The sequence below is a fragment of the Saccostrea echinata genome, unplaced genomic scaffold (genome assembly GCF_033153115.1).
Source record: "Saccostrea echinata isolate AGI-Se365-2 ecotype Australia unplaced genomic scaffold, CSIRO_AGI_Sech_v1 ptg000029l, whole genome shotgun sequence".
In the NCBI taxonomy this organism is placed as follows: Eukaryota; Metazoa; Mollusca; class Bivalvia; order Ostreida; family Ostreidae; genus Saccostrea; species Saccostrea echinata.
Window position 1 is genome coordinate 38392193 of NW_026889778.1, and position 24651 is coordinate 38416843.

General features: G+C 35.0%; 2 protein-coding genes and 1 long non-coding RNA gene across 3 annotated transcripts in view; all 3 read left to right on the forward strand.

Moving 5' to 3' along the window:
- Nucleotides 1-3573: 3573 nt before the first annotated feature.
- LOC133195917 (uncharacterized) lies at nt 3574-4536 on the forward strand. The gene is made up of 2 exons (XR_009722248.1): nt 3574-3651; nt 4391-4536. It is a non-coding gene; the product is annotated as an uncharacterized LOC133195917 (long non-coding RNA).
- A 6616-nt stretch (nt 4537-11152) lies between these two features.
- Nucleotides 11153-24643, forward strand: LOC133195283 (uncharacterized). Its single transcript, XM_061331136.1, has 14 exons — nt 11153-11548; nt 11665-12092; nt 12232-12325; nt 13551-13665; nt 13979-14063; nt 15074-15262; nt 16355-16477; nt 17555-17663; nt 18837-19019; nt 19255-19317; nt 21464-21545; nt 21639-21726; nt 24002-24103; nt 24379-24643. Exons 1-14 carry the CDS (start codon nt 11153-11155, stop codon nt 24641-24643), a joined length of 2322 nt encoding a protein of 773 aa, XP_061187120.1.
- LOC133195903 (uncharacterized) overlaps nt 24468-24651 on the forward strand; it is a 45860-nt gene continuing 45676 nt past the window's right edge. The window contains exon 1 of the mRNA XM_061331881.1: nt 24468-24541. The gene's annotated coding sequence lies outside the window, so the exon portion shown is untranslated. The remainder of the gene's footprint in view (nt 24542-24651) is intronic.

The window sequence follows — 24651 nt, forward strand, 5'->3', positions numbered from 1 at the left end:
GGACTTTAAACAATATTGAATTGAACCTATTTGATATTGACGAATATATACCATTTAAACAGGCTGAAGATTCCTTAGCTGCCAGAACTGTCAGCAGTAATTTTAGATTAAGCTGCTATTTTAATGTACATGCTTGTTTATTGCCTAGGCATTGTTGAAAAGTTGCAGTTTATTTTTTTAGGTAACACATATTATGGGAATGCATTTTCCAAGGCCTTTCAGCTACTGAGCCACTCCAAGCAAATAAATCCAGTAAGTAGATTTATCCCTGACATGCTACGGAATTTTTCCAACAGGTCTGTCAAGAAAATGTCTGATTATGGAAGGAACAATCAGATTAACTAAATGGAATTGGTTTCCTTGGTATAGGATTATGAAACATTAGATGCCTGTGTCAGTTGTGAGAAAAAGCCATCATATTTTTTTTAGTTTTCATGTAGACCAACCAATGATCACGATTATCTTCACACTTTTGGTCTATAATATATCTGAAATATTTTTTCTTGGGAGGGACCATGGCCATTCAAAAAAGCTCAACTCTTGACAAACCATTTTTTTTTCTCAGCTGTTGTCTTACACTACCTGCTGTCTTGTACATGTGTACATACTTGTGTAGGTAAAGTGGCTTGGCTTCATTTACAGAAATTGTAAGGTTCAGGGGCTGACCATTTTAAATGGATATGGTCCCCATATGCCCAGTGCCTTATGGAATTAGGTAAAAAAAAAGGGAGGGGGGTCATTGGCCCTACTTTTCATAAAATGATGGGGCCATTTTGAAATTTTAGGGGCCTAGAGAGAGAATGTAATTTGGCCATTTTAAAATATGATAGCATGATCATTTTTTGTAACTGCCATGAAAATACATGTAATAAGAATGAATGCTAAAGGAAAGATTTATAATTATTGACAAATCATCTTAACTGACATTGACTTGTTTACATGTACTGGATCACTTTAATTTCTCCTGAATCACACATTCCAACCCACAACCTGCCCTCACTGTCCACACTCAATCCACTAGGATTTTCTAGTCCACAGTTGTCCACGCATCTCAAGAACTGTCCATTCTGATCTATAATGTGTAGACAGTTATTGCCTACATCTGCCACAATGATCTGACCCATGGAGTCCGTTGCTATTTGTCTAAGTTTGAATCTCTTCTTCCTGTTTGCTGGTGTACCATCATATCGGAATCGCACTCTTCCTGTTTTATCCGTAACAACTACCGTGTTTGAAACAAGATCACAAACGCAAATGTCTTCATTGCTGTTCTCTGCCACAAAGAGCAGGGATGATCCTGATTTAAAGATGGGCTTGTCATCTTCACCGATTTCTATTTCTAGCTTTGGTCTACATTCCTGATAACGAACAATTTTGTTTTGGCATCCATTCCACAGGTTTAGGAGAATGTCCCCTGATCTGGTACAGCACAGTCCTCGTGGATGCCAGTTCTGGGGAACATTAACCAGTGTCTTCGTTCTCCCTTGCCTGACAATGTTTACAGTTTTATTGTTAAAATCACTGTATACCAGCTCTCCCTGCCCGGTCACTGAGATGTCTTCGAGCCCATATCTACATGGGCAGGTGACAGTTTCTCGTACAGACCCATCTAAGCCAAATCTATATATGATTCCATTGTCACTGCTTACCCAAACTTGTGTTTCCATGCAGGCCATTCTCCATAGAGGTTTAACTTCAGTAGGAATAGATGCAGACACTGTGGTCTTCATGTCCATAGTCAAATAAGATTATTGGCCAATCAGACTGGATAGTGATACTATTTCAGTCTTTCCTTGTGTTCTGCAAACTTTATGCAAAGTTCTCTCCCCTGGACTGTGTTCCCAAAGGAATTGTAGAGCATAAATCTAAATATCAAAAAAATGATTGATAATTATAATGGATATATTGTTTGATGTTATAATGTGAAGTAATTGATAAAATATACATAGCATTATAAATCCTAGTCTGATTGAAAAATGAAAGAAAAAAATGAAATTTGCCCAGGATGGGCTGTGATGGAGGGTTTGAAATACAGCAAGTTTAAAAGCACATTATTTTGAATACATGTGTATGAAAAAGCTGCGTTTTTTCAAGAACAGCAAAATAATGATTAGTTTACTGGACACATATTGTAATAGAAATAATGAAATATTAAAGCTTTTTATGCCCCGCCATGAATATGGCCGGGGCATATAGTGTTTGTCATGTCCGTCTTCTGTCCTTCCGTCAGCGTTTAGCTCTGTTCAAAGCTCAGTATCAGAAACTATGGCAAGATATTTTTATCAAACTTCATATGTTGATACATACTGATGTAAGCTATTCAACTGCATCAACATTTTTTGACCTTGACCTTTCCTTTGACCTTGACCTCACTTTTCTTAAATTAGTGTATAGCTCAGTTTTAAAGATACCATTCAAGAAAGTGTAATCAAACTTCATATGTTGATACATACTGATGTAAGCTATTCAACTGCATCAACATTTTTTGACCTTGACCTTTCTTTTGACCTTGACCTCACTTTTCTTAAATTAGTGTCAAACTTCATATGCTGATACACACTGATAAAAGCTATTCAACTGCATCAATATTTTTTGACCTTGACTTTTCCTTTGACCTTGACCTCACTTTTCTTAAATTAGTGTTTGGCTCAGTTTTAAAGAAACCATTCATAATATTTTTATCAAACTTCATATGCTAATACATACTGATGTATCCTTTTCAACTGCATCAACAATTTTTGACCTTGACCTTTCTTTTGACCTTGACCTCACTTTTCTTAAATTAGAGTCAAACTTCATATGCTGATACATACTGATGTAAGCTATTTAACTGCATCGATATTTTTTCACCTTGACCTTTCCTTTGACCTTGACCTTACTTTTCTCAATTTGTGTTAAAATGTTGCGTTATTAATGATCCTAAATTCGCTGTCAAGGAATTTTCGTTACGTCTATCTAAAATACCATTTATTTCTTTTTCTTTCACAACTTTGATGAATAAACTTATTTAATAATTTTCTGATGCTCATATTTAATAACTAATGATGTTTTAATGATTGTCAAGCGAATAATCAAACTTGTAATGATTGTTTTTGATGCAATTCAGTGGACAATCTCTGTGACATTTTTTCATATGGTCCGAAGAAATGAAGGAATAGCAGCAGTAAATAAAATCATTCCACTTAATTTTCTTGATTCGTTTATTATATACAAATTTATTTATTAAATTTACTGGGTTTGTTAAAAAAATATTGAATATTTTTAAAATTAAACAATGGTTAAATTTTATGCTTGGGGATGTAACATTTCGTGTCAATTTTGTTACGTCTCGCGCACAGCCGCTTTCAGATACAATCGAAGGAAACTTCGATCGTTATGTTCTATTTATAGCAATTAGAGACGTCGTAAAAGATTTACGAACTATGGCTGTGTTCAAATGTGAAAGTTTCATTTCAAAAATAATCATCATAATTTTATCTATATTTTCGTGTCAAAACGTTACGTCTGTATACACGTGTCATACATCAAATACTCGGGTGACCAGAGGAAGACATCCTGTTTGTATGCTGGTCTCTACTTTCATTTTTGGTGAGACCCGTGCACGTGTTGGATCAGTTCCAAGAAAAAGATGACAGGAGACGCGAGTAGTAGGTAGGTCATTTACATGTTACGTCTCTCATTTTTGGGGGACCTCATCTTTTTCGGCGATTTAAGGATGTATTTTGAAACATATATAATGCCAGATTTGCGTGTTTGCAAAGAAATAAGAATTAATTTTCTAATAAACTGTAAATATTGAACTATGCTTCATTAATATAAGAATTATGCTTATTTATTTTCACACCATGGTTGGACTGATTGTGTCCACAGTTACATCACGCCCCCCCAATCAAGTATTACCTAAATCTTTTAATTCAAAAATGTTAATTTAATTACATGTGATTAAATTTCAACTGATTCAGCTTAATTTAATTGTATCAAGTAATAACCATTGTAAACTCTATTTTAGAAAATTTTAGAAAATATCTGAAAATTTATAAAAGATGTAACTTTGACAAGATTATTAAGCCACAACAGAATGTGTCATTGTTACATCACTATTTATGAATGTGCATATTTTTTTGTTGATTGGCTTCTGACAAAAATACCTAATTGGTGTTTTAAGAAGTGCAAAACACACAATAAACTTGAGTGAAATAGTATGTATTATATATTGTTCTGTCATTCTTTAACTTCATTACATGATGTAACATAGGACACCAGTTTTTGTGTCCAAGTTAAATTTGTGAAAATATCATGAGATCAGTGTTACATCACTATCAAAGTACGAGTATAGATCTTAATATCCTTGTCAAACTACCTTTTCACCATTTTTTTCTTTTCTTTTCAGGTCATAGAATGGCCACTGATCACTTCTGTGACTCTTTAACTTGGAAAAGATCAAGATTGATCTCTTGACAGAAGATAAAATGACATTTGTGTAGAAAGGGGCATATACAATACAATGTATATTATTTAAATAAAACTGAAAATTTGTTCAATTGTTTACTTATTTATTAAGTTAAAATTTTCTTAAAGTTTCCTGTGATCTGATTCAAAGTAAAAACTTAACAATTAAGTAAATTAAAAAAAAAAGTTTGTTGGAAGGCTTCAGTGTCCAGTGTTACATCTCTATATGTTGAAATGAGGCATATAATTTTCTTCCTTTGCCATATGATTATGCAAACTTGGCCAAAAAATGCCCAAATGTAAGTGCAAATCCTTTAATAAAAAATTTGTTCAATTAATTTTAATTTTGGAGGAAATTTTCTTTTCTGTGTGCTGAAGTTTGTGTCCTGTTACGTCTGAAACAGAAGGTGATCTTTTTATGTATTAGTCTTTAGATTTGAGTGTAAATGAGAACAATGGACAGAAAATTTGTTTATAAAGGGGCAAAAATGAGTGTCACAAGTAAGATATAATTCAGTTGTAATTAATTAATTTGAATTAAACTTGAAGTGTCTCCGTTACATCACTCAATATTAATGAATTAAATTTTAATTGTATTTTAATTGTTTCAAGTGCAACTATCTCGGCCTTCCTAGGTGACTTGGTCCTGATACCAATCTTCAATTTGCAACAATTTTTAGAGTGATATCTTAAGTCTGAAATATTGGACACAAAGCTTTGAGTGATGTAACAAAAATTCCTTGACAGTGAATTTAAGATCATATACCCTTGGCGGTGCATTCATGTCCTATGGACATATTTCTAGTTTCAGCTGAGTCTAGCAGTTCACTGTAAAGTTTACTTTATGGTGGTTTAATATATTTTACATGAACTTTCTATGAAAGAACAGTGTGAGGATCAATATTACTGCTCATGGGCCTCTTAAATAATAATTAAAACTTTTCAAAACAATGAGCATGCTGCTGTCATGCATAAATAAATTATACATATGGCATAATGTTTAAACAATTTCATTACTATACAAATTGCAGAACAGCGGAATGAAAAAAACAACAACCTGTCATTGTCCTCCATTGATTACTATGAAATAAACTTAGGTATTTTATCTCCAAACCCTGATATTTATCACTTTGGTTTGATATTCTTCCTGATATCACAATTAATTGTTATCAACATCACCTGATGTTTAATTTGGGGTCCTTAAGGAGAAATAACTGGAAGTTTATCGGAGGAAAATAATATGTCAAATGTATTCAATTTAATACAATCATTATACACACAGTCATTGATTTCTTGTATATGACATAAGTAAAATATTTGTTGCATATATAAAGTACATAATTATACAATGTTGAATAGTAGGCTAGACTATATAGATGCTGTTAATAAATTGTGTTGATCATGTGTTGATAGATGTTTATGTTTGAACTTACTGGTGTTATTAGAGCCACTTGAGTTTCATGAATGCCGGGGATCATTTTTTTTCTTTTTAGTCTGAGTGCATGTCTTGTATTTATGATGAAGAGTAAAATGTGATAATATTTTTGTTCTGTGGATTTATCACACAAATCTCAAAAATAAAGCTGTTGTGCGTGATGAATCTACAGTTATTATTATAGATCATGAGAAAAAGTGTCTAAACTCAAAGGATAATTGTTTTTTAATCTATTATTATTATACCCAATCATGAAAAACTAATTTTATAGCTGTAACTGTCTAAACTCAAAGGATAATTTTTTATCTATATTAGTATACACAATCATGTAAAAATAATTTTATAGCTATAACCTTGATAACTGCACTCAAAGGATACATTTTTAAATGCATATTGCCAGGTAGTATACCCAATCATGAACAAATAATTTTATAGAGCTCTGTAACTTCACAATGTATGCAAAGCATCCAAGACTGAAAAAGTCTTCCATATTTGTTTCAAATCCACAACTAAATCTTTTCTTGTGTCGAGACTTCGAGATATCTGAGGGTTTGAGATATTGATGGTTAAAAATACTTAAGAAATACATGGTTAGGACTTCCCAATCACTTCGACATATCCATGGTATTCGAGATACCAAAGTTCAACTGTAATTTGATGTATATATTGTTGAGTACTTGTTACATATCACGAACTCCAGTAAGAATTGCAGCTTGATGATGTATTTTTGTTCGGGGCTTATACCTGCAAAATGTACAAGGGAAGAAAGTTTTTAACTCAATTGCTTTCATAAAGTTCACATAGAGAGTTTGTCTCAGGTAAAATTTTGTTTATGACCACTGCCAGCATTATATTTTCTGTTATGATTGTTACAGAAGCAGTTTGAGGACTCTCTAGACATGATCTTGTTCCTCACTGATGGTATGCCTGAGGACACACCTGAGGACATTCTTGAGGAACTTGCTGGAGGACAGGCCCTCATGGTAAATATTGAAAAGTGAGATCAGTAATTTTCAAAGATTGTTACAATAAAAAAGATTGTGTAATATGGGAATGTCTGATACAGACTTGAGTATATTTTAAAAATGGAGCATTTGAAAGATGTACATGCAAAATTTAAATACTATGGAATCATTTTACTTTGTGATGGGTGTCAATGTTTCATTTTACTGGTTTGTGGGGATGCAGTGCTGTGGAAAACATATTTATACACTGTCAGGAGATTCAACTGATTTGTTGACAAAGTTATTTTTCTTGGGAATATAAATTTGTGGGAGTAGTTATCCATGAAATCTATGAACATAAGTCCCCCAGGAATAATGATGATACAAAGTACATATTATGTAAGAATTTTGGAATCTAGTGCCTGTAGTATCACCTCTGCTTTTCAGCTTTACTCTTTTATTAGGTCCTTGGGACCTTTTGTTATTCACATTTCCCCATTTTATGTAATTTTCTAACATTTTTGAATTCTTTTCCATGGCCACTGGGCCAATTATATCCAAACTTGCCTTAAAACATCCTGTTTTGAGATGTCAAATATATTGCTTTTTTTTTCTTTAGAACCACTCAGTCCATGTGTTTGTGTATGCCTTAGGAGATGAAATAAAAAACACAAACACTCCCAAACATTTCTTGATACAACTGGCAGATCAGAACAACCTCATTCTCAACAACAGATTTGGACCACAGAAGGATCTGAAGTGGCCCGTAAGTCTTGAAATTCTCAGTATCACTGATCTCATTTGATAAGAACTGAATGATGCTATAGGTATAAACTTGAACCAAGTCTTTCTGACTGTTTTATTTTTAGTTATGCAGGTTTAGATGTGCAATATTCAGATATAATCCTACATGTAGCTGTATGTTAGGACTTTTTTGCAGTTTCAAGAAATTCTTCTTTTTTTTTAATTTCTTTTTGCAGAAACTGTCAAAGCAGCAAGACAATGACAAGCCAGCAGGACCAGTAGGAAATGTGTCCTTTATTGACAACTCTGATGGACAGAAACTGGTCAGGATCATGGGGGAGTACTATTCCCAGTTCCAAGCTGTCAATGGCTCCAGTGTCACATTCAGTGTCCCCCAGAGGGAGCCCAATACAGGTGTGTGGATCCCCAACAGTTCTAGGGTCATCTAGTGGATAATATTGACATGAAGGAATATTCTGTGAAATGCTTTAAAAATGCTCCTCCTGAAAATGCTCCTCCTAGTTAATATAGTGCAAGTTTTGAAAGCACCAGGATATGATGATTCTATGAGTGTATGATAAAAAAAAAATGCTACACGACTAATGGCAACTTTTCTGGTACACTTTTATAAGTACTGACCAGTTGAGCTACAGCTGCACCAGAGACTTCTGGTTTGTTGAGTACTGGTATATTTTCATATATTTTGTAATTGGAAAAATATTCATGTTGGGTTTTCTTAGACAAAACTAAATAAATAAGTGAATATTGATATTGATAAAATTCTTCTTTGAAGGTCTGAAGATGACTCTTAGTTTACCAACCCTGAACAGCAGTGGAGAATTCTTTGGGGTCACAGCTGTAGATGTCCACCTGGAGTTGACTTTCTATGAAGTAGCTCATTTTCATCTTGGTACAGACAGCTATGCCTTCTTAGTAGGGAATTCAGGTAAAAATCAGTACAACTTTGTTATACAGAACTCTTTATAGTTGGAAGGAATATTCTATGAATCTTGTAGAAGACTTTGCATTATATTCCTAACATGAATATAAAGAATCTTGGTTTTAAGAAAGCAATATTCAAAATTCTAGTGTCTTCTCTCTAACCAAGTTTTACTATATGTACAGTGTATGTTTAAGGGAAGCAAAATTTAAATTTCCAGTGACTTCTTTAAAACAAAGTTTTACTTTCTGTATGTCTAATGTTTCTTGAAGACAATATAATTTAGCTTTACTTTTCACAGAAGATTTATTTGGCAAGTGAACATTTGTTAAGGTGTGTCTGTCTGTGTGTAGGTGTTGTGTATGTCCACCCAGAGTTGGCGGTAGGTGGTCAAGACCTGGAAGTCTACACAGTGGACCAGCTTGAACCTAGACTGTCACCTGCTGCTATTTATAACATTACCAATGGACTGGAAGGTCAAGAGGTTATCAAGGTAGACAACTGCACAAAAAAACCTATGAGAAAATACCTTAGTTGTTAGCCTTTTAGTTTTACATAATTAGATTTGTAAGTTTCTGATATTGGCTTGGATACCAATGATTGTAGAGTAATACACGTAGTTAGTGTTCAACTTGAGTAGTTTATTCCTTCTTTTGTTAATGCATGTATCAGGAGGAGTGGGAACCAATTTACTGTTCTCTCCTGTTATACACAACGTCCAGGATGTTCATGTATGCCTGGTCACATGGAGATTATTTATCCCTGGACTGGCAGCTTAACTCATTAGACTAAATGCCCATCAATTTTCAAGGGGAAAATGTAGTTTTGTTATTGCTTTAATAATCCTTTGATTAAGAGAACTGACATGCTTGCTTTTTTTTTGTGAAACAAGAAAAACATAAACCTTTGTAGTGAATGCAATTTTATGTACATTAATTAAATAAGATATTGGGGAAAAACATAAATCTGTTGAGTACAGAGTGGTTTATGAGTGTATAAGCTTGTTTGATTAAACAAACTGAAATATACCATCATGTACACCCAGTTATGGGGAGCAGTCATGTTAAAATAAGCATTCATATTAAAATATCGATGGATTTCAAAGATGCTAGATTTACGAGAGTCAGGGATTTTCCATGTATGTAAACACTATTATCTATACGAACATGTATAGGTGTGGTATTTGTTTCTATATATATTGCTGTTACAAAATTTTGTTGAATTTTTTTTAATTATCAATATTTGTTTTTCCTTCAGAAGTCTGTAGCACAGATACTAAAAAAAGCAGTGTGTTACTACAAGCCTCTGTCTGGATTCAGTAGTAACTTCACCGTAGTCCTGGTGATATTCCAAGACGACACCAGACAGAAAACGCTGCAGGTGAAATCTCACTCACTTCCTGGTACAAGATCCTACTGACATTTAGCTGTCTCAGTCCTTACCCACTGATGTATAGATAAATTTGTTCTTAATTCCCAGCAGATTGAACAACTTATTAATTTTCAGGGTTTTTTTTCCTCCAAGGGAAAATCCTTTGTGATAGTCTCATTTTGCTGCTTCAAGTTATGTAGATATTTTTAGTGACAATTATTGACATTAAAATTAGAAAAAAAAATGAAAAGGGTAAAAAAAAATGATAAAAAAAAGAGAAGAAAACTGACAGTACTAACACAGCTACTATTATTTAATTTGAATGATGATATGCTCAATTAGAAATTCTCTAATTTACTATAAAAGATGAAAGTGAACCGTGGGGAGCTTCTAATATCCACGTTGCTTTATACATGCTTTGTTTATTCTGTTAATGAACATTTCATAATTTTTTTTGAATGTAAATTTAAAACTTTGTAATGATAAAATATGACCTGGTATTAATGAGTTGCACATGTATTCACTTTAGACATGTTCACTAGAAATGGTTTTACTGTCTACTGTCAATGAATATGAAAGAAAAGGAATTAAACCATCTTGGAATGCATAGACCAGAAAAAAGTTGCTTTCAATTTAACATCCTTACTGATATTTATTTGTAGAATGCAGATTCCAAGAGCTTCCCCGACTTTCTGTATCACAGACAAGGTTTTATCAACACCTCAGTGGTGGATCACAATGGGGTGTGTGAGCGCAACCAGGCCTTGGTCATCCCAGCCAATGCTACAATAAAGGTAGGACCACTGGTCATCCCAGTCAGTGCTACAATTAAGGTAGGACCACTGGTCATCCCAGCCATTGCTAGAATTAAGGTAGGACTGCTGGTCATCCCATCCAATGCTACAATTAAGGTAGGACCGCTGGTCATCCCAGTCAATGCTACAATCAAGGTAGGACCACTGGTCATCCCAGCCAATGCTACAATTAAGGTAGGACCACTGGTCATGCAGGTCAATGCTACTACCAAGGTAGGACCACTGGTCATCCCAACCAATACTACAATAAAGATAGGGCCACTGGTCATCCCAACCAATGCTACAATCAAGGTAGGACCACTGGTCATCCCAGCCAATGCTACAATCAAGTAGGACCACTGGTCATCCCAGCCAATGCTACAGTCAAGGTAGGACTAATGGTCATCCCAGTCAATGCTACAATAAAGGTAGAACCACTGGTCATCCCAGCCAATGCTACACTAAAGGTAGGACCATGGTCATCCCAGTCAAGGTAGAACCACTGGTCATCCCAGCCAATGCTACACTAAAGGTAGGACCACTGGTCATCCCAGTCAAGGTAGAACCACTGGTCATCCCAGCCAATGCTACAATCAAGGTAGGACCACTGGTCATCCCAACCAATGCTACAATCAAGGTAGGACCACTGGTCATCCCAGTCAATGCTACAATCAAGGTAGGACCACTGGTCATCCCAGTCAATGCTACAATCAAGGTAGGACCACTGGTCATCCCAGTCAATGCTACAATCAAGGTAGAACCACTGGTCATCCCAGCCAATGCTACAATCAAGGTAGAACCACTGGTCATCCCAGCCAATGCTACAATCAAGGTAGAACCACTGGTCATCCCAGCCAATGCTACAGTCAAGGTAGGACCACTGGTCATCCCAGTCAATGCTACAATCAAGTAGGACCACTGGTCATCCCAGCCAATGCTACAATCAAAGTAGAACCACTGGTCATCCAAACCAATGCTACAATCAAGGTAGGACCATTGGTCATCCCAGCCAATGTTACAATCAAAGTAGGACCGCTGGTCATCCCAGCCAATGCTACAATCAAGGTAGGACTGCTGGTCATCCCAGCCAATGCTACAATCAAAGTAGGACCACTGGTCATCCTAGCCAATCCTACAATAAAGGTAGAACCACTGGTCATCCCAGCCAATGCTACAATCAAGGTAGAACCACTGGTCATCCCAGCCAATGCTACAATCAAGGTAGAACCACTGGTCATCCCAGCCAATGCTACAATCAAGGTAGAACCACTGGTCATCCCAGTCAATGCTACAATCAAGGTAGAACCACTGGTCATCCCAGCCAATGCTACAATCAAGGTAGAACCACTGGTCATCCCAGCCAATGCTACAATCAAGGTAGGACCACTGGTCATCCCAGCCAATGCTACAATCAAGTAGGACCACTGGTCATCCCAGCCAATGCCACAATCAATGTAGAACCACTGGTCATCCCAGCCAATGCTACAATCAAGGTAGAACCACTGGTCATCCCATCCAATGCTACAATCAAGGTAGAACCACTGGTCATCCCAGTCAATGCTACAATCAAGTAGGACCACTGGTCATCCCAGTCAATGTTACAATCAAGGTAGAACCACTGGTCATCCCAGCCAATGCTACAATCAAGGTAGAACCACTTGTCATCCCAGTCAATGCTACAATCAAGTAGGACCACTGGTCATCCCAGCCAATGCTACAATCAAGTAGGACCACTGGTCATCCCAGCCAATGCTACAATCAAGTAGGACCACTGGACATCCCAGCCAATGCTACAATCAAGGTAGAACCACTGGTCATCCCAGTCAATGCTACAATCAAGTAGGACCACTGGTCATCCCAGCCAATGCTACAATGTGGGTGTTGTCAACAGCAGCAGGTTGACTTAATGTTACAATGACAGAGTGGAAACTGCAGATCTATAGACTACCGTACTTGTTATGGAATAGGTACGTTACAGTATCTTGTCTGTAATCTAGCTTTGGGGAAAGAGACAATGATTTTTTTTTTCCAAATGTAATGTTGAATTTTAATTGACATTGAATGTTCTGTTTTGAAAGAGAGTTTTTAAAGATAGATGAAATGTTACTGCAGTAAAAAACATTTCAACATTCATTAACATTGTGTAATGAGAGACAACCCAATAATTGTACGTTTGGATCCTGTTAATATGAGAAAAGTTGTATTTATAGATCTTTTTTTTTAAAGTTTGATTCATGTAAAATGTATCAATCGAAAATGTACTTTGGGAATTACATAACAATAGTCTGAGGACATAATTCTTACTACTGGTAGTTACTTGTATTTTTCAAAATCTATTGGGAGAGGGTTGTCCCTAAGAATTGAAATAGAAGGGGACATTTAAAAAGTAGAAGGGGAACTGGGGTTCCTCCCTTACTGGGGAGTTTAAGAGGAATACCGAAATAACCGGGGGATTACATCATTATAGGCAGGGAAATTCCCCGGCCGCCGGGTCTTAGAGACAACCCTGTTGTAAACATAGTAAAAGTAATGATACAGTTGAATGTCGGTATCTCGAACACTGATATCTCAAATACCATGGGTATGTCTAAGTGATTTGGCAACCACAACCCCCATATTCTTTTAGTATTTTACCCTGGATATCTCGCATCCTTGGATATCTCGAAGCTTTTTCTTGGTCCCATTGAGTTTGAGATGATAATGAGGTTTTACTGTATGTTGCTCTTTTGCAGAAAAATGTCATAAAAGACTCTTTAAAGTTGAGATATTGAATGCCAGTCCTATACACATAATTCAGTGTACAGATCAAACCTTTACAATTAGCTGTTATTATAGATATTTAGTAGATAAACAGATTATTATCTGATTTGCAGTTTGCCCCTGGCTCTTTCTGGGACTTGGAGAAGAGTCTGATGTATGAACAAAACAAAAGCTACTCCGATGCCCACAGTACCTTCAAAAACACAACAGGATTCTCCCAACATGCAGGTTAGGTGCTGTTTTTAGGGGGAAACATTCATATTTAAAAAAAAAAATTTAAGATTTCAGAAATTATGTTTGTTTAATTTGTTATATATGACTGCTCAATGCAGATTTACTGAAAGTTCAAAGAATTAAGGGTCCTGATTTTAAAATTTTCACCATATGACAGATGTACCTAATGTATTGATTAGAGATGTTGAAATAAAATACATTGATAAGCAGTTATTGATTGCATAAAAGCACATATCCTACTGTTTTCTTTACATCTTATTTCATATTTCATCATCTTTGATTTAATAGTAACTGTTATGTTTTTCAGGTGTGACAGAGTCTGTTGCTGGTGATGTTTTGTTGATGAACAAAATTGATCAACACTGGAAAATACCAACTGATGCTATATGGAGGTAAAACACACAGAATATATACAAAAAGGGATACATGTGCTGTTTTTGGAAACAGTTGATATACATGTATAGCTGGGATTTTGTTAGAATTTTGTTAAAATAGAATTGTGTCATGTGAAATCAAAGACTAAGAAATAAGATTTTGATGGTTGGTTGAGGCACCTGATTTTTGTCTTGATTGACAGTCATGCTGTTTGCTTTTAATTCTTTTGACAAGGTTGTTAAAATACTGATTAATACTTTTGATGAAAACTACTGTCGCAGATGGTGAAAAATCAAGTCTTAACCGGGACTTGAACCCAGGGCCTCTGGCGTACCGTGCCAGCGCTCTAACCACTGAGCTATTGAGACCTGATATATTGACTGACTTTTACACACCTGTGAACCCAGTGGAAATACCAAAAATGAACAGCCACAAAATAATAAAAAATTTAATGCAAAGAATAGAATGTAGGATTTTATGCTTTTCTGATACTCTGTATCAGGTAATTTTGACATGCTGCAAAAGTTAGCTATAGTTGAACTTCGGTATCTCAAACATAGATATCTCGAATACCATGGATATGTTGAAGTCATTTTAATGTACAAACTGCTTATTCCTTAAGTATTTTACCCTGGATATCTTTGGTTCTTTGAGTTCGAGATAACGAGGTTTGACTATTTACAGATACATGACATGGGGATAGAGAATGGTGGATCAAAAAAAAAAAAACAAACCCAAAAATAAATCCTGATATTTCCATAAAGTTTATTCATTTATTAAATAAATAATATATCCCCAATATTTCTGTAAAGTTTATACAGAGTATTAAAGTGAAAATCCTCCCAAATACAAAATGCCTATATTTCAACTTCTTTTTATTTGATATCAAATTTGCCAAATATTCTCAAAACCAAAATTACTGAATATAAGTTATTCAGAATTGATAGATTTCATTTTAACTCCTAATGCCTATACAGTGATCTTCAGAGCATGTTGAGAGTTTGACAAGTGTTGATTCTATTTACAGATACATGGGGACAGAGAACGGTGTGTTTAAGGTGTTCCCTGGGACCCTGGTACCTGACATCCTGTATGACCCCAGAGAGGACCGCTGGTACACAGCAGCCATCAGTCAGTCCCATAAGTACATGTTTACTGCCCACCCCGACCAGAATATATCTATCGTCACCCTGGCTAAAGCATTTCACCAAACCAGGTAAAAAATGTTAAGTTATCATTCACAAAAAATTGTTCAGAACTTCAAATATGTAAACGTTCTTGTATGTATTTGTGTTTGCATATATATATATATATATATATTCGACAAAAAGAGACATGCAAGTGTGAGTTTCCATAAAAAGTTGAAGTATTCTTATTATTTGATTTCATAGATTTTATTAGGGCCCCTCTCTGCAGGTGCCCTGTAGTGATCAGTCTGTCTCTGAACATCCATCCTTCCATTCTTCTAATTTCATTAGTGTGGAGCATATTTTCTCTACACATAGCCCAGCCAGGTTCATATTTCATCCATAGATTGCCCATGGGTAGTGGGTGTGCAGTGACCTTTAATCCAATTGGTATACCATAGGTCAAGGTCAGAGAATTTCTCTCAGTGTTTAAAATCCTTGTCCAGATCATATTTTCTCTCCTCTTGGCCCTGTTGGGCTCATACTTCACCCATAGAGTATCTATGGGTAGAGGGTGTACAGTAATCTTGAACCAATTTTCTAATAAAAGGTCAAGGTCAAAAAATCTCTTAAGTATAAAAATCCTTGTCCGGAGTATATTTTCTCTTCCTTTGACCTAGTCAGGCTCGTACTTCATCCATTGAGTACCCATGGTCAGAGGGTGTGCAGTGACCTTGACCTTGTAAAATCCTTGTCTGGAGCGTATTTTCTCTCCCCATGGCTCAGTAAGGCTCAAACTTCACCATTAGAGTACCCAGTTTTCTAGACAAAAATTCAAGGTCAGAAAACCTCTATGTATAAAATCCTTGTCTGGACCACTCAGAAAACAGTGATTACCTTTAAAAATGCACTAAATAATGCATCCATCTATTCTTAAAAGCACCATTTTACAATTGTCATACATTTTAGTTAAGTGTGTGTTTTCCACAGTTAACTTCCAGACAATTCATGGATAAATGCAGAAAGATTGTGTCTACTTCACACACAGATGCATCTAATTATTGATCCATCTCTTTGTAAATCTTCATGTTGAGGTGGTAATTCATTAGCTCATTAAACTCTCAAGTCAAGGGAAGTGGGATTGACATAGCAGTAATTGAGTAATTGCATCTTGGTTTCAGTAAATTGGTCCATGGAGTAGTAGCTGCAGACATCACAGTTCAACATCTGATGGCTTTTCTGTATAATGCTGTCTTCAGAAACATTAGCCAGAATTCAGCGTGGATAATCATGGATGATGAAGGGTTGGCATCAAACAACACTGAAGTTTGAAAAACTAATAAAGTCTCAGATGAATTGCTGCTTTATACGGAGGCATTTTGATTTTGAAGAAAATATACTGGAACATATATAAAGATTTTTTTCTAGGGATGGCAATTTGTAATCGTTAACCGGTTACTCGGTCAGAACGATGGTAATCGGTTAGAAAATCTGTAATCGGTTAGTTGGGAAAAAAAAATAAAATACGTGTAAATTTCCTTAAAACTCGATTTACAATGTTTAAAAACCCTCTAAATATTGATAAGTTATGATGTTTTCACATTTAATTTGATTTGAAGGTAAATAATTAAGACTCTCAAAATTGAAATCATTGGGGTAATTGGTCACTCTGCGAAGTGTTAATCGCTATTTGAACACCATGTTGTTACCCAGACTGTCCTAAATTTCTTTAATGATATTAAATAAATCTTTGTTGAGTTCTGTTAAATGATTTAAATGATTGCAATGTGTATCTTACCCTGTCTATCCTTCGCAGTTACCTGTCAAATTATATTTTTAAACAAACATTGTAAATTATGTGACAGTTCAGACTCCGTTTCTGTTTATGGTGACAATGCACAACGACCTTGTGCTGTAACATTATCAATTTCTTTGATATCTATGAGGTGTTTCATGGTTACCTTTTTTCTTGCCTTTCTAAATTAAAATAGAATATCATATAAAGTGTACTAATACAGCAGTAAATGAATATTACTAGCATATTTTTCGGTTTTCTTGTGTATATACCTAGAGTTTACTTGAAAAAAAATATAATATCAGGAAAATGTGTATTTTGATACGATTAACCGATTAATCGATCGGAACCTCTTGCTTATAACCAATTAGCAATTCTGTATTCGGTTGCCATCCCTAATTTTTACATTTATTTAAAAATCAATCATATTCATGTATTTTGATATCCTTAAAAGATTTTAATAACCTCAACATTTTAGTAGGAATGTAATGTCTAAAAGTAGATATGTGTAGTAAATATATCACCAACATTTCTTTGGAAGTCTAGGGATAGAAAAGACTGACTAGACTTTGACCTCTGATTTTAGGAGCATCTTGATGAAGCTAGACAATGTTGGACCAGTACAGATGTCTGCCCATCTGACTGAAGTTTTACCTTGGGTGGCAAACTGGCTTTTACAAAAAGGTCTTCTGATGGTTAGTATAGGTCTCACTAGTATAAATTAATAATAGCATTTTTTCAGCACATGCCCTTCGGGCAGGTGTATCCAATTATAACAAACAAAGCCCAAACAAATATTTACATGCCCAGACTTTTATTAAGAATTTATTATTATTTGCCTTTCCATGCCAAGGAAATCCATTTCTCCGAGAGCATCTATTGCCACACCATTATTTTCAATCTATATGCTTTTTGTGCCTCCAACGCAAAGAGTTTCTTAGAAAGTAGATTAACCTGTCGTTAAAATTTTACAAACCCTTTTAAGTTACATTTAATGTTACTGATGTTATTTGATTTGGTGTGTTATGTTATACACAAATGAAAATGAAATACAGGGTGAGTGAATTGATCATTTGAATCAAAAGCAGATGTATATTGTTATAAACCTCTTATAAGCCTTCGAATTTTTGCATGCCCTTTGGGCTTGTTAGTATGCAGTTTCCACATGCTCATTTCCAACTTTACCAGGTCCCAGGCATCGGACTCCCGGGATGTCTAAGAATGTATGCATTAAACACTGGGATGTGCATATAATAATGTGCAGAGTTAATTTCTACATTGTATCATTGATTCAACTCTTGCTGTAGAATTGCTTTTAAGCTCATTTTTGACATTGAATAATGGTAATTTTGTCCTATTCCACTATGTTTTCTAATAATTTAATACCATTTGAAACTTTTTCCTGCATACACATGTGAGAGAATAATTAATAAATAGTTTTGAAAAATGCTAAGAATGCAAACCCACTGTAAGTTGGCATCAATTGCTTCAAAAATTTTTATGCCCCTGGATCGAAAGATCCTGGGGGTATATTGTTTTTGTTCTGTCTGTCTGTTTGTCTATCTGTCTGTTGTCAACTTTAACCTAGCCCATAACTATTGCGCTGTCAAGGGTAAGGCTTTAATATTTGACATGAGTGTTCATTTTGACAAGACCTTTCCATTGGTACAGAAATTTTTGATCATGTGACCTCAACTGTGATCTTTGACCTACATTTGAAAAACTTTAACATTGGCCATAATTATTGCACTGTAGTCTACGTCCCACTCCAGAATTGTGTTACCATCGGGGGCATAGTGTTTCACAAACACATCTTGTTCATTCTGAATGCATGATGTACAATATTTACAACAATATTCCTACTTTAGATAGACTGGTGCAGTGATGTTCTGTCTGGTCACTCCCATCTGAGTTATTCACTGGACACCTCTGGATCGGTGGTTGATCCAGGTTCTTCTGATCCTTGCCTGGACTTCCAGCTGATCCCTATCAACAAATCCAACCTGTATGTTATCATCTACAAACCCTTATCCATGTGCCATACCACACAGGTATACAAAATAGTACACTGCAATCTTTAAAAGTAAACTTGAAAGAGACCAGACAGTTTATTGCTGTCTTTCATTTACTCTTTTTTTTGTTTGGTGAAAAATTTTATTGCAGTACTTGTGTCTTTGAAGTAATTTTAAATCTTCAGTTTATATTTTGAAATGCATGTTTATGTATTGAATTTACACGTTTATCTCCTCTTTTGTTATTAGAAAATCTTATTCTGTATTTTTGTAGGCAGCTTGTTCTTGTACGGAGATGTGCTCTGTTTGTGATCATCTTCAGACAAACATTTGTCAGGTAGGAATAACTGTCAGGGAATGTTCTGTGTTTTTTTTGCTTACATTCATCACTATTAACTCCTCAGAGAGTTTTTAGCTGGGTTTTCCGAAGGAATAGTGAAAATGGTGTATGGCTAACAAAACAAAAAAAACATTTGTCTGGATAACTTCACCTACAGTTTTCAAAATATTTTTTATTTTGTGGATCAATTGTACATCTATCAAAGATGTGAATGGTACTTTGACTTTGATTTTTGATCATTTATGGGGCAATTACCAGTTAAACATCAGCATGTTCACACAAAAGAAAACCCAGTTTATTGTCACATTGACAGCTTTCCTTAAATGTTTGTTACTGAAGAGAGGGTGTTTTTTTGCTGTCTTTTTTGACAGGGAATGCATTTGTTTTGCCCTTTATCACAGACATGCAAAACCTATACTTCTTCAATCTTATCATCACACTGTTCGGGTAATCATAATACTAAATACCAAGAGGATTGAGAAGTAAATTTAGCAGTCCTCACCTTAACCATTATATTGTAAATTTAGTTTGGCCAACTCAACTCTCCAATCTCACAGTGTTTTAAAGTCCTGTCGTCCACAGTATTTAGATTTGACTTGTAGTAAAAAAGTGACTCCCATCAAGCCACGAACCTCATTTTCACTTAGATCCGACACTAATTTAGTGTTTCGGCGGTGTGATAACAGGCCAAGCAATAAATAGATATTCTATACTAATTTTAATTAGTTATATAAGTCCACCATCATCAGGAATCCACTTATATATATCAATATTGTATATTCATTTTATTTGTTTTATTATATACCGGTATGTTCTTATTAAATAGTAGAACCGGTAAGGGAATTTCCCAAGGTCACGTAATGTTTAAATAATAAACACAGATGAAAGTTGTTTGTGTAAATAAATATGCAAGAAAGCGATAATTTGTTAACTGTCTCTGACTGAGATATGTCAGTAAATGATATGGTTGATTACATTGTAATTGACCAGTAAGTGAGGCTATACTAACTTTTTTTAAAGTTTTGAACTTGTTAGATCTCCTAAACTCCTGTGTTTTTTATATGCTATAATTGGTTTGTCTTTGAATATATCTTTGAGGGCTCTCCTGATAGAGTGTGCCAGTATTTTAGCAATTTCTTTTTGATATTGCTAATGGCTGGGTTGTATTTTGTAACCATGACCAATGGTATATCAGAATTACTGTTAACTTTCTTTTTTTGATTTAAATGGTCTCTTTTGTAATTTTCTAGAACATTGTTCATTGAACTGTTAATCTCACTTTCATTATATCCTCTGTTCAACAGAGAAAATTTGAACTTCGATCGCATTGTGAAAAATATTAGAATCGCTAGTATTGCGTAAATGACGAATGATTTTGCCTTTAATGATTCCCTTGAAAACAGAAGGGCTATGTGCACTATTGCGTTCCAGATACTGGAAAGTATTAGTAGGTTTTATGAAAGTTTTGACATCAAGAATTCCTTCTAATTCAAACCTTTCTCCCTTAAATAGGGTGATGTCAAGGAAGTTCATTTCTTTGTCAGAAATTTCATATGTGAATTTTAAAAGAGGATGATGTGAATTTGCTATTTGGAAAAATTGATGAATTTCATCCATTTCCCCATGATAGATTATAAATCCATCATCTCGATATCGACCGTGATAAACAATATTATGTTGAAATGGAAATTTGTTTAGAATTTCCGAAGTGACTTCATACATTCTGATATCGCACACTTCAGGACTGCATTTTGAGCCCATTGTGCAGCCTATAATTTGTTTAGATTTCTAAGAATTAAATTCAAAGACATTATTTTCTAATATTGTTTGTAACAACCACAGAAGATCTTCTGTAGGTGGCGAAGGAATTTTAAATTCTCCTTTGTTGAATTTAGTGTATGCTTCACTGACAGCTGTGAGTAATTCGTTGAACTGCATATTTGTATACAGGGATGTTACATCATAACTGACCATTATGCATTCTGCTTGAGGTCTAAGTTTTTCTATTTTTATTATGAAATCAGAGCTATCTTTGATGTAAGTGGATTGTGTTTTGACTATTGGTATTAGAAAGTAATCAACATATTGGCTGTACATGTACATGTAATACATGGAGAAATGTTTTTCTTTTTGGATGTTTCAGTGTCCTTGCACATGTTTCAGTAATTATATGGATAGATGCACCCACCAAATTAACAAGACTAATGGCTACAAGCCCTGCCCTGGTATGTTACCTTAATAATTGCAAATTGGAAAATAATGTTGAAAGCTGGTAATAGTTGATTGTTTTGCAATTTTGATTTGTGTTTGTGTTTTAGGACCCCATAAACACTGGCAGATGCAGTCCTCAGACAAGGAAAATAAATCCATTAATGTAAGGCCTTGTAAACCTGTCTGTACAGCCATGTAAGTCTACCTGTTTGATGGATATAAATTGACATGGGTACATATTTGTATTTTTCAAGTGTTTCCAGAGTTTTTGAGAATGCATACAGTATCAGGTTGACTTTTATTATTATTCAGAAGTACTTATAATTTCAAATTGTCTACTAAATCATTTACCTACTTCTATTATTAAACAATGATTACAAATGCTGAAATTTGTTACAATCAGTTTATGAGGATGGGATGGCGGCAGCATGAGTTATTGCCCTTTCTCAGCAATATGTATGTAAGTCTCTAGTTACAGGTTCTCCCTTAAATGGTTATTTTTAGCTCTTCTGAGCCAAAGGCTCAAAGAGCTAATGCTATGGCCATTTGTGCGGTGTGCGTAAACTTTTTAGAATATGGGCCATAACTCAAGAACCCCTTGGCCAATTATTGTCAAATTTGTCACAGGGTATCCTTGGCCCAAGGGCTCCCTTTTATACTAAAACTGGGGTTGTGACCCTTTAACAAGGGGAGATAATTAGGAAAATAGAAACAAAAGTACTGGTTGCTAAAAAATCTTCTTCTCAAGAACCACTGGGCAGATTATCACCAAACTTACACAAAAGGATGAGGATATGTTGTAGATTAAAATTTGCACGGGGATTTACCCTGGGGCAAAGGGCGTGGTCTCAAGGTCACTTCAAAGTTGACCAAAAATTACATTTTATTAAAATGTTGATATTTTGCTTACTATAAGGACTAGGATCATCAAATCTTGTCAGTTGGTGCATCTAAGGACCTCATATCATGTTGACTCAAAAGTAGGTCACGGTGACCTACTTTTTAAATTTTGCGGCCATTCTTTTTCAAAATGATTTAGAGGCATATTTTGAACAATTTAAGGCCTATGATCATCAAACTTTGTCAGTTGATGCATCTTGGGTCCTCAAATTACGTCAACTAAAAAGTAGGTCACCTTGACCTACTTTTTGAATTTTATGGCTAATCTTTTTTAAAACAATTAAGGTCATTAATTCGAATACGGGGAGGCTTAGAATCATTAAATCTTGTAAGATGATGCATCTTGGAGCCATAAAACATATTTATTAAAAAGTAGGTCACAGTGACCTACTTTTTGAACTTTGCAGGCATTCGATTTCAAAGCATTTTAAGTCCTATGATCATAAAACTTTGTAAGTTGATGCATCTTGGGTCCTCAAAAAAGGTCAACTGAAAAGTAGGTCACCGTGACCTACTTTTCAATTTATATGACTATAATTAAATATTTCAGGTACTAATTGGCTTAGAATCATCAAACTTTGTCAGTTGATGCATCTTGGGTCTTCGGAGTAGGTCGACTAAAAAGTAGGTCACAGTGACCTACTTTTGAAAATTTATGGCGTTAATTAAATATTTCGGGTACTAATTGGCTTAGAATCATCAAACTTTGTCAGTTGATGCATCTTGGGTCTTCAGAGTAGGTCGACTAAAAAGTAGGTCACAGTGACCTACTTTTGAAAATTTATGGCGATAATTAAATATTTCGGGTACTAATTGGCTTAGAATCATCAAACTTTGTCAGTTGATGCATCTTGGGTCTTCAGAGTAGATCGACTAAAAAGTAGGTCACCGTGACCTACTTTTGAAAATTTATGGCTTTAATTAAATATTTCGGGTACTAATTGGCTTAGAATCATCAAACTTTGTCAGTTGATGCGTCATGGGTCTTCGGAGTAGGTCGACTAAAAAGTAGGTTACCGTGACCTACTTTCGGAAAATTTATGGCTTTAATAAAATATTTCGGGCACTAATTGGCTTAGAATCATAAAACTTTGTCAGTTTAGACGTCATGGGTCCTCGGAGTACAACAACTGAAAAGTAGGTCACGGTGACCTACTTTTGAAAATTTATGGCTTTAATCAAATATTTTCGGGTACTAATTGGCTTAGAATCAATAAACTTTGTCAGTTGATGCGTCTTGGGTCCTTGGAGTACAACAATTGAAAAGTAGGTCACTTTGACCTACTTATAAAATTATATGATTATAATTTTAAAAAATATTTTAGGTATTAATTGGCTTAGAATCATCAAACTTAGTTGATGGGTCCTCAGAGAATGACAAGTGATAAGTAGGTCACCATGACCAACTCTCAGGTACTAATTGGCTTAGAATCATCTTGGGTTCTCAGAGTGTGAATTGGAATTTCAAGGGTTTATGTAAATATACAGGATACTTTGAGGCTTCAAATAGAAGTGATAGGTTGTACAGTTTATCAGAAGAGCGATTCAAGGCCCATGGGCCTCTTGTTAGTTCTGGATCAGCAGAATGTCAGGCAACAAAGGGATGCAACTGGTGTAGTGGAGGACATTACAAGAACCTTCCTCTCTGCTCAGAGAAGTGTATTCATGACCAGTTAGTATTGTTTTCAATATACAATTCCTTTAACAAGGTCTCATTCTGTTAATTTCATGTTTAGGAGTTTATTTAAAGACATTGTTTCCTTTCATTGCATGAATATTACGATTTATGTTGAAAATATAAATTCTGTCAAAATTTTAATGGAAGAAATTGATGATTTTATCACAGCTTTGAAGCAATATTAATTTGACCTGCATTTTGAATGTAATACATTTAATTAATAATGTGTATGAAAAGGAAAATCAAGCAATTTTTTGGTTATGTTTTAGGAGAATATTGCAGTTTAATCTAGCTTGTGGAAAAAATACCACTGTAAACTCTTCTGTGAGAGAAAAGGATATGATTGAAAAAGAAATTCTCCAGACAGCTCGTCAGAGATTAAAAAAATACAACAAAGCAAAGGCAGATCTTCATCCCAACAAGGATTGCACAGTAAGTCTTTCGTGTCGTATGAAATCATTTACACATCACAAATTTCAAAAGAGAAGGAAAAAACTTGCAGCAGAGCTTTTGTCACTGATTCAAAGTGTGTAGTTTTTAAA